This window comes from Bombus huntii, chromosome 5, assembly GCF_024542735.1.
Source record: "Bombus huntii isolate Logan2020A chromosome 5, iyBomHunt1.1, whole genome shotgun sequence".
Taxonomy (NCBI): domain Eukaryota; kingdom Metazoa; phylum Arthropoda; class Insecta; order Hymenoptera; family Apidae; genus Bombus; species Bombus huntii.
In genome coordinates this window covers 10,343,291-10,359,555 of record NC_066242.1, presented here as the reverse complement: position 1 = coordinate 10,359,555, position 16,265 = coordinate 10,343,291, and the positions used below count along the sequence as shown (strand labels likewise).

The 16,265-nt window shown below is 31.4% G+C and overlaps 2 protein-coding genes and 1 non-coding gene across 6 annotated transcripts; 1 reads left to right on the top strand and 2 right to left on the bottom strand.

Annotated features, from left to right (window-relative positions):
- Window positions 1-336: 336 nt before the first annotated feature.
- Trnad-guc (transfer RNA aspartic acid (anticodon GUC)) lies at window positions 337-408 on the bottom strand. Its single transcript has one exon. It is a non-coding gene; the product is annotated as a tRNA-Asp (tRNA).
- Window positions 409-3,489: 3,081 nt separating this feature from the next.
- LOC126866150 (trans-Golgi network integral membrane protein 1-like) lies at window positions 3,490-5,616 on the top strand. Of its 4 annotated transcripts, none has more exons than XM_050619371.1 (4): window positions 3,490-4,909; window positions 5,006-5,041; window positions 5,121-5,272; window positions 5,384-5,616. In XM_050619371.1, exons 1-4 carry the CDS (start codon window positions 3,820-3,822, stop codon window positions 5,528-5,530), a joined length of 1,425 nt encoding a protein of 474 aa, XP_050475328.1. In that variant the 5' UTR covers window positions 3,490-3,819; the 3' UTR covers window positions 5,531-5,616. The 4 variants fall into 4 exon arrangements, with proteins under 4 accessions (XP_050475328.1, XP_050475330.1, XP_050475329.1 ...); XM_050619373.1 differs by having other exon boundaries at window positions 3,492-4,891; XM_050619372.1 differs by having other exon boundaries at window positions 3,498-4,909; window positions 5,124-5,272.
- A 481-nt stretch (window positions 5,617-6,097) lies between these two features.
- LOC126865806 (transmembrane protease serine 9-like) lies at window positions 6,098-16,261 on the bottom strand. Its single transcript, XM_050618702.1, has 13 exons — window positions 14,661-16,261; window positions 14,048-14,141; window positions 13,389-13,551; window positions 12,926-13,128; window positions 11,016-11,218; window positions 10,432-10,609; window positions 8,943-9,106; window positions 8,568-8,649; window positions 8,320-8,488; window positions 8,046-8,251; window positions 7,679-7,890; window positions 7,382-7,439; window positions 6,098-7,213 (listed from the first exon to the last, which is right to left on the bottom strand). Exons 1-13 carry the CDS (start codon window positions 14,721-14,723, stop codon window positions 7,092-7,094), a joined length of 1,917 nt encoding a protein of 638 aa, XP_050474659.1. The 5' UTR covers window positions 14,724-16,261; the 3' UTR covers window positions 6,098-7,091.
- Window positions 16,262-16,265: the final 4 nt, after the last annotated feature.

The window sequence follows — 16,265 nt, the reverse complement described above, 5'->3', positions numbered from 1 at the left end:
TGTATGTATGTATGTATAGATTTTATGTATGTATAAAAGGAAATGAAGAAAATAGTCCTCATTGGAAAATCCTGGTCTCTCGCATGACAGTTAAAAACATTAACCACTTTTTTTTAACGAATGTTTATTGTATCAAAAAAAGAACGATATTTACATGGGTACAATAAGTATAACGAACACAAATTAACGACAAAGATTGAAAAATTATTATATGATAAAATTATGCGAGGTTGGAGATGTAATAACAATTATATACAGGACTGTGTGATATACAAACTGTATAGAATTTTTATGTAAATGTAAAAAATATACAAAATATAAAAATAAAATTTAATTCTCCCCGACGGGGAGTCGAACCCCGGTCTCCCGCGTGACAGGCGGGGATACTGACCGCTATACTATCGAGGAATTGGTTTCGTGTTCCTTTTATTCCATATCTCAGTTACATTACTTTCTTTATAATTGTTTTAATTTTTTGTAACTACAAATATTTTTTAATATATTTTTTATGTTTATCCCTTAAATTATATTTTATCAATGTATATTTGAATCTAGTTGCGAAGTCATTGAAGTTTATGTCTGGACTATATATTATTTTTTTGTCCTAGCTTTTTCTGTTGCGAATTGTCCGCAAATGCGATAGCTCCTTTGTTGCCGCTATTTAGTCCGTACATCTGATGTAGATCGTTTGTATATATGTTGAACAAGATGAGACAATTTACAGCTCCTTGTTGTAGTCCGTCTTTCATTTTGAATAGTTCTTGTAATGGTGTTCTGTCCGTCTATTATTTAAAATTGTTTGTAGTGTAGTATATTCCATAGTATTTTTATTGAAAATAGCTTGCATTTTTTTCTCAAGTTTGGAGAAATGTAGCCAGCCAGATTGTATTAAATGCTTTTTCCAGGTCGACGCAGTCGCCTGTGTTTCTTTCTCCTTGCGATTCTCGATCTCTTTTCAATCGTCTGCGTGACCTATGCATGTCATCTGCAAATACGTCAGCTGCGAATTTTGTTATGTTATGTATCGTGTATTTGCTTATAGACACAATTTGTATTACTGCCCTTATTTATTGTTTCAAATGTTAATGTTGGGCAAGAGGCTAACTGGTTGGTAGTTAGCTGAATTATTGCTGTCTTCGTCTTTCTTTTTTAGCGCTTCTCCTTATCTTGTAGAAGTATGCTGAGTTTAAACAATTATTAGATACAATTGTGTAGTAGTACATATATATAGAGGTGGAAGATTCTTTGCAGAGTTATGTTTGCAATGTTGTCAAAGCTGGATGATCTATTTCTTCTTTGACCTTTTGATTCCTTTGAGTTTCGGGCATCCTCCGTAAGAGACTGGACGTTCTAAGCTTTTACAATTTACGTAAGAAGATGTTATGTTTTCCTCGCTATCGTAATCTATGTTGGAGTGGTATCACTCGTCTGGATCGTGTGGGATATTACATTTAACCTTTAATTAAAGTTGCAGTTAAATGTAAGATGACTTATTCTTAGACATCGCTTGCACAGGATACGATTCCTTTTTATGATTTTGTCCCATGCTGCACATGCAGCAATTTATTTTTATCTCTTTAAATTTGTTAATGTCATATCCGCAGAGATTTAAACTAGAAGCATTTGGCAGCATTCCAATCTTCTCTCACAAATTTCATAGATTAGTATTCTGTTTTGTTTACAAATCTCCTTGTATGATGGTTGACTTCATATGTTGACGCTGCTTTTGCTTTTGCTATTGGGTTTTGCGCTTGGTGCAATGTCTTTTTTTTTTATGTTGAAGCGAGATTTAAAGTTTATTGAGTCCAAGAATACAGTTTTAGGTACATTGTTCACAATAAACGGTGAAAACTTGGTGCAATGTCTTCCATGGCTATTGTGACCGTCCCTTGTATTGTTATTTTCTTTCTTAGTAGTATATACGTACAAAGTTTAATCTCTTTATGTATTTCTTTTATCCGTTTTGCAAGCAGTTTGAGGCACTGTGATAGTTTTGTTTCATTTATGTAGGAATGTCATATTATAAGTTAACAGAAAAAACAGTATGATGAAAAAACAATATCGTTGCATTCTCACAAAATCGAATATAATATCGCGTTTTGCGTATTCGTTTCTCACTAATTCTACGTCACAACAACACGACGAACTTCCCTCGACCACGATTAATTCAACTCTGACAGCATTTACCACGCTTATTTTTCCCTTAACAAACCTTGGTAACGCTCGCTCTTTGACAACATTAACATATCTTGACAACGTTTATAAACAATCAGCCACGTCCTTCCCTGACGTCATACCATCCCACATTTATTTCTTTAGTTATAATTTCTACGCTCACCATTTCGTTTTTGTGATTTCATTGGTGCTGTATTTCGAGGCCGTATATTCGTTATTCCTGTTATCCGTTATATTTCCTGTTGGAAGAAAGACCCCCTTTTTTTGGTTTTTCCCTTCTTCATGGTGGTGCACTTTTTTCGGACTTACACGATTTACTTTAGAATATATCAATTCTTAATTATTGTCCGCACTCATTCCTATCACTTTACTGTTCGCTCGCTCGTGATATATGTCTAACTCCTACGGGGGTCAAAGAGCGAATGAGATATTAGCCACTATACATGTGGACTGTCGTGATTCGTTTGCTTACTTTTTCGGAATCTATGTATCTGCAACTGTAATTGACTACGAATATATATTTACTTAGTTGTTTATTAATTGTACATAGCGTGGTTTTATTTTTAATAATCATTCGTAGAGTCACTTTGATGTGAGTCACTTGAATGTACTTTGGATAGTTTACAATTAATTTCAGATTACTGTTAATCTGGGGGGATGGGAAGCTTTATGTTTTGTCATTTTTAAAAACATTTATCATTATGCTAATAATGTGAAGAGGTTTTATCATTTATACAAATTTTAATAAATAAGTTACTGGGGTAATTTAAATCCTGGAAAACTGTCCTTTAATTTATTATCACAGGAATTACTTATTTTCTATTAAATACATTCTATATTATATTATTCTATCAATTTGATATTAATTTTATACGTCTGTTAGCAATTTTGTCACTAAATTATGATGGAAGAGATGTACATACATATATAAATATTTATTTCAATTATCTATTGGCTTTCCTCCTATTATTAGATTATTTTTATAGATTATGTTTCCTTCTTACTATTAGATTAGATATTATCCTATTATTAATAGATCCTATTAATTATTATTATCATTTATAAAATGAATTATATATACATTGTTGCCATTATTCGTGATTAATATAATGAATAAAATAAATAATTTTGGAAACGAAATAAATGGTATTGTACCATAAACAGTAATGTTATTTCAAATAAATGTGAAATTTTCTAATGTCTTCTTCGCAGCCATTAACATTGAGTCTTGTAGATTACTCATCGCGAAAAATAGCAACTACAAGAATAATCGCATATTTATATGTAAAATATATTGCGAATCAAAACTTTACTTATTATATATATACATATATATTAATATAAGAAGAAAGAAAACGTTATATTATTGTCCAATTGTAAACCTTTTATACATTACGCAAAATGATTTAATTACTAAAACGACCTTTTAGGTTACGTATGCTTAATCCAGAAGAAAGATGGCGCATATGTAAAATTCTATGATATTAAATGCGTTGTTGGGGTTAGTATCAAATTAAATTGTGAAAGGTTATGTTCATTATAATCGCAAAAAGTAATACAGTACTCGCAGTAATAGATGTGTTGGAGTGATTACTAAGGAAATTAAAAGTGATATAGAATATTGACTTTGTAGATAAAGGAATTATGGAAAACTACGCAAATCGTTCACTTTTCGGTTTTACTATATTCGTTTTTTTTCTTTACTGTATGAAAGTGTCAGATGTACTAAGTGCACCAACAACCCTACGTATTATAGATGTAATAAAAGCTAAGAATTACTTAAATTGTAATGTACAACCGTTTTTTTACGAAAATAATATTACATCAGTTTGTAATAATTTAACATATTCTGTGGATGAGCATGATTTAAAGTCAACGAATATCCTTTTATGTTTTGCATTCCTTGATGGATTGTATAAAGTTTGTCACTCTAATGAATTTCCCAAGGAATATAATAATACAACTACATTTTATTCATATATTCAAAGTTTGGTCCCTGGTGAAAAAGAAAGAGATAAAGATGAGTTTTGTGGCAATATTAGTGACATTAATATTGCATATAAACAATTGGAACGTCAGTTATCATATATAAAGTCGTTACGTTTCTGCTATCAGGAATGCTTTGATAAATCAGGTAAATTTACTCCACTTTGTGCGATATTAGCATGGAACAAACATATTAGTGATACAAAACAAGTAAATACAAATAATAAGTCTCAAGGTGACACGAATGAGAAAGAAGATGATAAAGATGTAAAACCAGATCCACAAGTACTGCATCCTAGTCCAGGAATAGACAAACCTTCCAGTGAAGCATTAAAAGGAAATGATGATAATAAAAATAAAACACAAATAGATAGACATATTGATGTTAAAGCTGTTGTAACTATGCCACTAGTACAAGGAAAACAGAATAATACTAAATCCTCTATAATATCTAGTGAAAGTAACATCGATGGTATCAATACATCTCCAACAGGCTATAAAAGAAAGGAGTCACAAAATGGAAAAGATGAGGTTCTTGAAAATATAGAACCACCGCCTAAAAGTAATGACAAAGTAGGGATAGGAAAAGAAGAGATAACTAATACAAATTCTGTAAATAATGAAGATGGAGGAAATAAGAATGATGGTAGTGAGGATGTCACAACAAGTACATTATCAGAAAACACTCAGGAACAAGGTTTTAGTCATGAATGGAATTCCAACGTGCAAGGTGATGAATTATCTATTGGTACTTATCAAATCTATTATTACCTAAAATTTTGTATTTTTACTTTTACGTATGATCCATAAAAGATTTAAATTCTATGTATATTTTTTTTTTTAGATCCAAATAATAGACCTGAACAGCCTGAGGATACAGGTAAAAAGTTTTATAATAAAATCTTTTATACTGCTTAATATTTTAATGTATTTATATTGAATATATATTTTCATAATAGCAGATCAAGGTCTGGGTATGACTGAACAGAAAAATGTGATGTCTAGTTACAATAATATCAGGCCAGATGAAGAATCCCACTTTTTTACTTACTTCAGTATAATTTCCTTAATCTCAATAGCTGCATACATTGGTTATCATAATAAACAGAAGGTATGTAATAATTTTATGATATATTTATATATATTTTATATTATATTTATCTTTTTTATATTATATTTTATTTTATTCACTTATTGATATCTTGGTGTTTTAATATCGCAGATATTAGCTATTGTATTGGAAGGACGAAGATCACGTAATCGCGGTAGACGACGATCGAGTACAGTTAATTATACTAAATTAGATTGTACACTTGAAGAAGCAGTTACATCACAGTGTAATGCAAATGTGACCCATGTCATATATTAATGCATGTATCAAATATTTTAAAGCTACTGTATAATAGTACTTGTGTAACATATTTTGTACTGAAGTATATTTCCATTGTAATATGACTTTACTTTTGACAAATTGATTCTTTGTCAATGTTCCACTAATTGTTATTATTTTAAAGTTTGTTGTTGCTAAATAATGCAATATTCCATTATATATCGTAATAGCTAAATAGTTTGTTTACTTTCAATTTACGTTCAATAACCTTTTCTTTTCAGTAAATTTTTAATATGTATTTTAATCAGTTGTTTACACATTTCAGCACATACATACACATATATATTCTTATTGGTTACAAGTACATTAAAATATAAGTTTTTTGCAGTATATTATCGATACTATACAAAGTAAATAAATATTAGCCTTATTAATTTTTGAGTATTTAAGTAATTTTAAACTTAAACATTATCGTCATCTTGTACAATTAGGAATATGTAGATTTAAATTTATACTTTCGAACTCATTAGAAGATTTATTATATTATTTTACATTATTATTTTCGCTTTTTTCGCTTAAAAACTACAAATCATTTTACAAAATTAGTTTGGCACGTATTGTATTTCAAATTTTTTTGTATATTAGAGTACGATTTTTAATATTTTACCAATAAGATACATTTTTCTTTTAACTGGACTAAATTGTTACACCAAATTGCAAGCAATGATGTAAATATTAATATAAATCGGTGAAATAAAAACACTGATAAGAAAAAATGTCACTTACGTAGTATATTTAGGCTTCTATATTAACTTTTTAAGGTTTATGTAATACTTCATTTTTTAAATTTCATTTTTTTACCTTCCTACCGTTTATTATATTTATTCACAGATTAAAGTTGTATAGGTGTAGAATCAGCAGTAGCTCTAGAATTATATGGTACACTTTTGCAAACAGTTCCTTCAATGATATATGTATATTATATATTGCAGTATTAATATATTATAATCATAATTTTTATTTTCGATATAGCATGCGGCTAAATGTTGTATTATAATGAAAATTTTATAATCTTATGTTACATTCGTTAATCCGAAAATTCGAATGCATTATCATTAATGTTCGAAATATCTAAGCAATGCAATTACTGTATGTATGTACTAGGTTTAAGCGAATTCGGTGCACAAAGTATTCTGGTGTTTATACGTATGTATCTATATATTTGTATCAAACTTAGGTCATTTCAATGAGTTATTGTACATTAACATTTATCAAGAATTATACCAAACTAATTTGTCATGATTGGAAATACCGTCCACTTATACACGCATATGCTATAAAAATATTATTGCAAGTGCCGACATCGAGCATGTAATAAATTTCATGCAACAAAGTGAACGTACATTGTAGGTACATACATTATATAATTTTCATAAGTATATTCTTCGTTATAAAATCGTTGTTAGAAACAATTAACCTTTTCTTATTTAGAAGTTTATTTACTAATGGATTTACATATTCTTTCTAAAGGTTTAGAATACTATACAGTAGAATTATATTTACAAGAGAGAAATGATCGTAGTTCAATAACTATGATCTATTATTTTGGACAATAGCACGCATCTTTGGTTTGTTGTAATATCCAATTTAGATGTGGACCAACTCTTGTGAATATCGAAATGGCAGGGGTGCTACCACATTTATTTACATCCGAAATTATACCTGTTATGAAGTAGAATGTCTCTTATTAATTTACTATTTTAGTATATATAATTTCAGTCGTGAATGATTTATATAATCATAGTCAGATAGCTGTAATAAAATTATCAACTATGGTTATTTGAGTGACTCATACAGTTTTAGAACTAATATCATAAATGATATACGTACCGACTAGATCATATACTCCAGCATATGAACGATATTGCACTGAAGAACCTACATCGTTCTGAAAAATATATTTTCATATTTTATTGATACAAATTATTGCAAAGTTGTATAAAATAAAACATAAATCAAAAAGAAAGATAAATTCTTCTCGATTGAAATTTAGTAATTTAATGGTATTCTTATTATCTAATGGTTTGTTAATACGTACCTTTTATATCTGTACTTAATTAGAGAGTTTCGATATTAATAGAACTTGTAAACAATTAGTAAGATAATACTGACGATAAGTTAACATACCTCGCATACAATAGAACTTCCACCTAATATTCCAGCACAGCCGGAATCGTTGTGAAAATTTGTAAGATTTATGCCAGATCTAATACACTCGTCGCGTCCCAAAATTGGAAGACCCAATTTTCGCGGTCGACAAGTCTGATTGTTGTTCGTATCTTCTTCTGTGCTCACTATCCACCCAACCAAAGTTCCAACTTGTCCAAGATAAGTCGAACCTGGAACATGTAGATCATAGTATACGTTGTATTAATAATAATACTTATTCCTAAACATATATCTATGTATTATAAATTGAGTTTAAAATCAATTTCAGTAATTAACAGTACACAATTAACAGTAATTGTGTAAACTTGTTATATGAGTTATATACCTGGGTTTGGCAAACAAATGGGGGAGATTCTTCTCTCGAATTTAATCGGCTGACTTAACTTCATCAGTGCCAAGTTATGAGCATGTGATTCTACATTATACTCCGGATATAGAACCAAAGATTCAACGCTAACCGTGGTCGATGATACATCCAAGTTACATCGATCGTATTCTCCAAAAGATATTTTTACTTCCGGCGCGGTTACACTATAAACAAGATCGATAAGTTACCATATAATATTTTTAACAACGTCAACTTTATTTTATTTACTAACCGAATGAGTTGGCTAGCAGAGGATAAAACATAACGATCGTTTATTAGAACTCCGCTGAGAAGTAATTTTGATTTCACGTGAATATTTGCAAGCCAGGGAAATTCATGAGTCTTCGTGTATTCCCCGCCAAGGAACCGTGTCTCAACAAATCGATTTGGTCTTCCGCAAACTATAAATAAACTATATCGATAATCAACGAAAAAATTTCTCGTAATTTATATCGTAAAAAAATTGAAGTGTTTCCTTACGACAGTTGCCACATGTTTTAAATCTCCCAAGCAAGTAGTCCAGAACGCCTCGTGTTTGCCGCAGTTCGTCATCTCCTATGTCCTAATGAAATCAACACGAAAATCTTTAGAAAATATATTTGTATATGAATACATAAATTTATTTACATATTTTATTTCCTTGTTGTGTCATTCTTTAGAAATGACTAGACTTAAAATTACATCTTAAGGCTTAATTAAATTAAATTATCCATAGACTGCAGACTTTTATGTATTTGTGGGATATTTAAAGGTACAAAAATGCACAGAATGCGCGTAATATATCAAAATATATAAAATATCAAAAGTATAATACTCGTAATAATTTTCTATCTAAATTATTGTAAGATTGCTTACGGATGAATTAAATTTATTGCAGTGAATGAACCTCGAAGTGAGCACCAACAGCAAACCACAAAGGATATATTTGAGGAAGTTTTGCAGCTTCATGACTTTTCTCTCGGCTGTCGAAGCGATACTGGTCCCGGTTAAACGGTTGGTTTGTCTTGTATAGCGGGATTATCGTTGCCCGCATCTTGAAAAATATACAACGCTTTTTCCTCAATGTCGAACGTACTAACGAGTGGTTCCTCGGTATCGACCAAAGGATGCCGATCTTGTTTTTATTTGTTTCGTTTTCGTTTGAATTATAACCGGTTTATAACCGGTTAGTACAGTACCGTTAGGCTATTTCAGGCATAGTATGATGGACCAATCCATGGAAATGGTACATGTACGTTTGACACATATAGTATCCCGATCGTAAGCTTTGATTTGTATTTGCTTCGACATGAAGGCTCAATACGCGTCGACTTATCCTTCTATGCAGAGATTTGTCGAGAGAGCGTAATCGTTTCTATTGATTTGAAATAGGCTATGGTTGAGTCGTATTGATTGATTATACTGATCAACTCTGCTTTTTGTGGATTTCGGAAGTTTAAGAGTACAGTAGAATTATCTTTACATGAATCTAATGGAGGCAGTACATATAATAGAAATTGACTCGTACGATTTCTTATTCGAACAATAGAAATTCTCGTTCCGATTGGTGGGCTCAATCGACAGGAAGTTAACCCATTTGTATTGTAAATTACAATCTTCGCATTATTTGTTGTCTCGATCCTTTTAATTGCCTAAATATGCTTTATCATGTTTGTTGAATTATTTGTATATTTAAAGTGTTATAGATTTTAAATTGTTATTAGGATGAAATAAAGTGTATTGATAATTGTTGTATAATTTGTATAATAGAAACGTTTATTGACTATCTTGTCATTGAGCATATTACTTCATTTTTAAAATGATTATAATTTTCTTTATATTTGAGCAGATCGTGTGACACTCAAATGATCTTTTAATTCGTAATAATTGTAATTAGCCCTCTTTTTTAGATGAAAGATCATGTACAGGGAATGTTTGAGTATTTTATGAATACTATTTAAATAATTCCTAGCGAAGTAATTCGTACATTACTTACATTTGAGCATATTCTCTTAGAAAAAGATTTGTCAAAAAGCAGAATAAACATTTGCTTGTGTAGAAGTTAGTCTCCACATGAATATTAATACAAGTAGCAATATCCAAAAAAAATTATATAATTTACTTGTTGCAATGTTGAAAATATGTTAAGAAAATACATTTTCAATGACTTTGGAAACTAAATATTAATTAATATCCGAAGAAAATCGACTTGATGTCCCTATGTATCTCAAAGTCCATCATCGATAATGGCGTCACCATGAAACTTGTATTTATCCCCATTCAATGTTGTTTCATAATAATAATTAATATAATACAGAAAAATCTATTGCTTTCCACGTTGTTACACATAACAATTGATCTTAATTTTGTTCACAGAAACATCCCTCTCGCGAGTGGTAAACTATCCAGTTTATGTATCGTGTGACTCTTGTGTAAACGCCAGGGTATCCTGGTCGAGCACATCCGTTTCCCCAGGATACTATACCTATGAGTTCGTATTTCTTGTCTTCGCGTTCGGCTATGAGTGGTCCTCCGCTATCACCCTTGAAAAAAGGAAAAATGTATAATTTCATCTATAATTTCTTTGAAGGCATAATTGAGAAGAAATAGTTTAACGATTATTTTCTGCATAGTTGTACTGTCGATTTAGAATCTATGACGATAGGTCTAAGGTGTTCATAGTACAAATCGTCCAACAGGATTCGTAATATTTAATTATTTATAATCCTTAATTGATATTGCACGTGATCAATTTTAATTCAAATGTATCCTAATCTACTGCGGTGGCATAAATGAAGATAAATGGGGATAATTATAACCCCGTAAAAGAATTTTTTTTTTGTATCTAAGTAATTTTCTGCTAAAGTTTTATCTACTGCGCGTATATGTCAAGATACTTCCGCACAGAATGAGAGATATTTGAATATTGATAAGAAATTCAGATCTTACCTGACAAGAATCCTTTTTCCCATCAGGATATCCAGCGCACATCATGTTATCAGAGATCATACGTGGACTGTAGCTTGTGTTACGGCAATCCTGAAGGCTCATAACCGGTACCTCGACTTCCTGCAGCAGGCAAGATGGCTTCCCATCCTCGTACAAGGTACCCCAGCCGGACGCGATTGCTTTCGTTCCAACGTATTGCTTATCTGGAAACATTAACGTGGCCCGTATATGCAACGATGGAAACAATTATCAAACAGAAAGAGTAAGAGCGGGATTACGATGCAATGCGAACAAACACGCAAACGACCTATACCTGTGTCATAGCTGGCTAGAACGTTTCGTATTTGAGCCATTCGATTTGATCCACTTGCACTTTTCACCTAGTCGCTTGACACGAATTATGCAATTTCGGGTAACGATTGCCACTGCGTTTTTTCATTGAGTTATGATTCGAAATGGCCCGTTATCACGCGGTTGCATTCGCGAAAGCTACCCGTATGTTGACTAATTTCTGCCTGCAATTCAGCCCCTTCATGAATCAGCCAGTAAATAATGCGATTATCGAATGAAACATGCAACGATATGTGTTCGATCGATGTAATTATTTTATTTTTTTTCTTTGAACTTGCCATACTAGGTTTTAAATTAAAATATTATCGACAGTCATTGACGTAGATGCATTCAAGATGTATGCGTTTTGTAGGAGTACTTTAACCGTTTCCACAATTTTACAGCGGGGAAAGTACATTTTCCATCTACATATTTCTGTTTTAGATGTTTTTAAGAAACGATGACCCTCTGTTACTCGTATTCTTATATGGATACTACTCAGTAATAACATTGAATTTATTTGAAGTGAAGACCATATAATGGTATGTGTTGGATATTTTTAATCGTTAGTTGTTTTTGTTTTGATGACCGTGGAGAAGGAAAATATGGTTATGGGATAATTCCAGAGGACGCATTAAATCATTTGTGAGGTCGTGTATTTTTCTGTTGTGAAAGCTTAAGTTTGTAGTTAGAAGATTAATGTAGCAATATCTCATAGATTTGAGTTATGCTGGCTTTATTAAGCAGCGCATTGCTAAAGCCGAGATGTCTGTGGTTGACGTGTGAATTTATTATCTCTGTAAGTACTTAGTAGAGTTTAACGATAGGAATTCGTTCACACTTTTTTTGATAGAATTAAAAAAAACATGTTGATCGATAGGAGAAATGACACGCCCTCGACTAAACAGATGAAAATCGATACAAGAAGAATTTGCGTTAAAGTTTTTAACATAGAAGTAGGTCAATTTTTTGTCATTCGTATGCTAATTCTGATCGTCCAAAATCTTGTTAAGTTTCTAGTTAAAATAAATGCGATAAGTGTGTTTCGAAATTGAAAAGAGTTTTTAAGAATTACGGAATTCAAATGATGAACGTTCTCAAAAGTTTATATTAATAATGCTGTCTTACACAATAATTTAGCAACTAATTTACTAATTAGTTGACAAATTATAAGTTGTAGACTATAGGCTTTTGTTATAAAACAAGTTTGAAAATTTTATCATTACTGATTAATATCAGTTATAATTTATCACAGCGCATTTTACACGTGTGTATCGCGATATTATGAGTCATAGAAATTTCTTGGAAAACTACGATTTTTGGAAGAAAAATAATTATTTCGTATTTTCAAAAGATTATGCACTAGTTATTGGCACACTAATAATCTATACCTTATTGTTTATTATTAGCAATATTAATATAAATATAGTATTTTAATGTCAATAATAAAAATAATAATATACTAATAACATTAGCAATTATATATATAACATTTTAATACACAAATTTAATTAGTCAAAAGGAAGTACAAATGTTAGCAATATTTGTGTTTAATGTAATAAGAAAAGTAAAAGTCGCACCTTTTTCTGTTGGCAAACATATGGGCCTTATAGTGTCGCTGAGAGGCACTCTTTCGTTCAGCCGTAAAAGCGCGATGTCATTGTCGAAATTGAGGAAGCTGAAATCACCGGTTAACACTCTGACCACGTATCTGGTCTCAGCTCCTCTCTCGGTACACCTGTCGTGTTCACCGAACGTGACCTTGATCATGAACCACATGAACCTGAAAATGGGACTAGCAAAGCTGATCATGCTTCTCTGGAGAACTGAATCATCGCTGGTAACTTAAATCAGAGATTCGAAACGTTTTGTTCTATGAATTATTTTTCTGGAGATTTTAACACCCCAAGTTATAGAAATCCTGTAGCAACTAGAATTTTGTTTTATTTTCGAAAATTTGGAAATATAGATATATGAGTACGTAACGTGCAAGTCACGTGGATATTATAGAGAGTTATTGCTTATTTTTCAGTGAATGCTTACCCTTTGACACAGTGAGCCGCGGTCAGGACGTAGCGATCATTAATCAACGTTCCACCACAGTAGAATTTGTTTAAATACGAAAGCCTGGCCATCCATGGGAATTCATTCATACGAGTAGTCTGACCACCGACTATTCGGCTTTCTTCGTTCCGCAGACCGCAACCTAATACATAGTTTGAACAGGTAAAGGTGCTAACAACCTAGTTTTCTTAAATGGAAAACGCAGTTCATAACGGTAACGAAAGATAAGATAATAATCACGGTAAGTTGACAATATCGATTGGAATTTAATACTAAGATGGAATTTAGAATTTGATGTAATGTTGGAGTTTATAACGGTGTTGGGATTAAGTAATAGCGTTGAATAGAAATTTAGTGCCTTTTGTGTGACTGCTTTTTGTTTTAGTGAGTGTGGTTATGTATTCATTATGTAAACAGTACCGATAAGTAACATTTAATAGAATTTTAGTTTCTCAGTTAGCAATAGTAATTTTATTTTGTACTAGATGATATTGTATTTATTATATACATTGAATGTATTGAATATTATAATTAAGTAAATATTTCTAATATTCTCAATACTGTGTAACCGAGTTTTATATTGTCATTTGTAACTCGTTATTTTTTATATTGTTAGCGAAGATAGAAGCTGTACTTACTACAGTAACAAGGTGCAGGTTCTTCCATGGCGTACGGTGGTTTGTTACCAAAAATACCAAAAAAGTTTTTCACCCTCTCACCGAAAGTACTTGCCTAAAAGTTTTATGTAACTCTAACTCAACATCAGTTTATTATCATCTAATAGAATTAATATTTCTTTTTTAAAAACAGCATTTGATTCATATTATACCACGTTATCATGATTTCAATTAATTAATCATCGTGTATCATTTTTGTACGAAATCGTTCAACTATGTAATCTGCTTACATTAGGTATATAAATTTCAATAATTGTAAACCATAGCAGATCGTCGCCCATTTACGTTGCACCTAAACCTAAATGAACCAACAAACCTACCAAACCACTAAATCTACACGGTTATCATGAATCATAAAAAGTATTAAAACAATTTCATCATTTTATAATATTCTATAATTGTCTAATTTCAAGCGAATTCACAGGTAAAATCAATCGATGAAAAAGTAAGTAAGTTAACAAATTTTTACTATTTTATAGTATTCCATATTTCGAAAATTACCACTTCTATTAATATTAATGATATATTACTAATATCACAGTTCAAGGAAATTTTATCAGGAAGAAGATCTTACTTGACAAGTTTCTGAGGCCAGATACAGAGCGACCAATAATACAACGCACTGGGAAAACTTCATTTTCCGTGATTAAATTTAGTCCGTGTTATTATCCGTGTGAAGTTTCACGCGTCACGTTCCACAGGAAGGATTCTTTATTGATGAAGGATCCTCCGCGCGGGCGCTGTCAGGAACGAGTTACGGACATGTCCCTAGCTGGGAGTTACTATCGCCAGTGTCCCACGGCGACTGAGGACGACTCAGGTCGAAGAGGTAATTGCTATTCCAGAAGAGAAGGAGGGCACGACCGACTGGTCGGCGACTGGACAGTACCTGACCAGTTCGGGTTCACGTTCAGGGTCGAATTACGGATGACTGTTATTGACCGTCATCAGGGTCACTCTATCTTTTCAATGGTTTCCATCGATAGCTGCAATCTTGTTTTTTCTCTTTCCACGGGTATGGACTTATCCACAGTTTCTAAATATAATCTAATATTTTTTGGTATGATTATAGATGTTACGGAAGAATATGAGGAGTAATTTGATTTTAATGCTCGTCTTTTGTGTGTATCATTTACAGAAATTGATGTATATGTTATAATTACTATACTGATCAGACAGTGTGTTTATTAGTCAGTCATTTTTATGTTTTTGGTAAAGATATTAACTAAGTGTAAAGGTGTCTATCGTTCCTTGTAAATGTGTTTATTACCTATACTTATTGTTAGATATTAATATATGTACGTATATATTGATTGGTAAGTCACTATTACATTTATTGAATTAATTAATCCAGTATGTTATATACGTGTGATTAAATTGGAGTTTATTTGAATTTTAAATAGACAACGATTAATAAGAAAAAAATTATATTTGATTTCTCGCATTTGAATGTATCTCTTAGAATGAATAAAAAGTACATTTTTAAAAAAATTTCGTGATTTAATGCTGACGATATTTTAATACTGTAAACGTCTTTCTAATAAATACTTAAGATAAATCTGACAGTAGAGTAATTTAAAAATTCTGTTGATTATATTATTTGGTCTTTAAAACAACTACGTACTATTTCATTCTTATTTGTTTAAATATAACATTGCGACATTCAAGAAAGAAAATGTTTTTCTTTCACTTATTCATGTCATGTAAGTAATCGAGACGCGCCCAAAAATTAATGCCTCGAATGTATTATGCAGATTTAAAGGGAGAAGACGTTTATGAATACCTATCTGTATCTTATTATATGCAAAACTTTTATTATACATACTGGCGCGTCAACTGGTACCGTTGAACCGCAAGCGTTTTGTATTAATAATGTGCCATTGGTTCAAGATAGACATGAGACTATTCGATATGCCGATTAAAGTCTGGTTTTTCCACTTTCGACCAAGTTACGATATATTTAATATCGTTTGGCATTTATCTGCGATCTCGAATGTGTGGCAGAAACAAGAGCTCTTCGATTTTACGGTATCATCGACGAGAATTCACTTTTAACGATTCTGTTTTCCTCAACGACATTACAAGAATAGTTGTTGAATAACGTCATATTTACGAGCGGACGAGAAAAGAATTTTTATTTTGTATGAACAAAATGTGTAACAATTATTGTACGTATATC

What these genes read in the sequence shown, in the direction of transcription:
- LOC126865806 (XM_050618702.1), bottom strand. Translation starts at nt 14,723, where the DNA reads ATGAAGTTTTCCCAGTGCGTTGTATTATTGGTCGCTCTGTATCTGGCC. An exon ending in TGGCCTCAGAAACTTGTCAA is followed by an intron (nt 14,142 to 14,660) that starts GTAAGATCTTCT and finishes TAAAACTTTTAG; the next exon opens with GCAAGTACTTTCGGTGAGAG. An exon ending in GGGATGTTTCTGTGAACAAA is followed by an intron (nt 9,107 to 10,431) that starts ATTAAGATCAAT and finishes GCGGGCAACGAT; the next exon opens with AATCCCGCTATACAAGACAA.
- LOC126866150 (XM_050619371.1), top strand. Translation starts at nt 3,820, where the DNA reads ATGGAAAACTACGCAAATCGTTCACTTTTCGGTTTTACTATATTCGTT. An exon ending in AGGTGATGAATTATCTATTG is followed by an intron (nt 4,910 to 5,005) that starts GTACTTATCAAA and finishes TTTTTTTTTTAG; the next exon opens with ATCCAAATAATAGACCTGAA. An exon ending in GTTATCATAATAAACAGAAG is followed by an intron (nt 5,273 to 5,383) that starts GTATGTAATAAT and finishes TTAATATCGCAG; the next exon opens with ATATTAGCTATTGTATTGGA.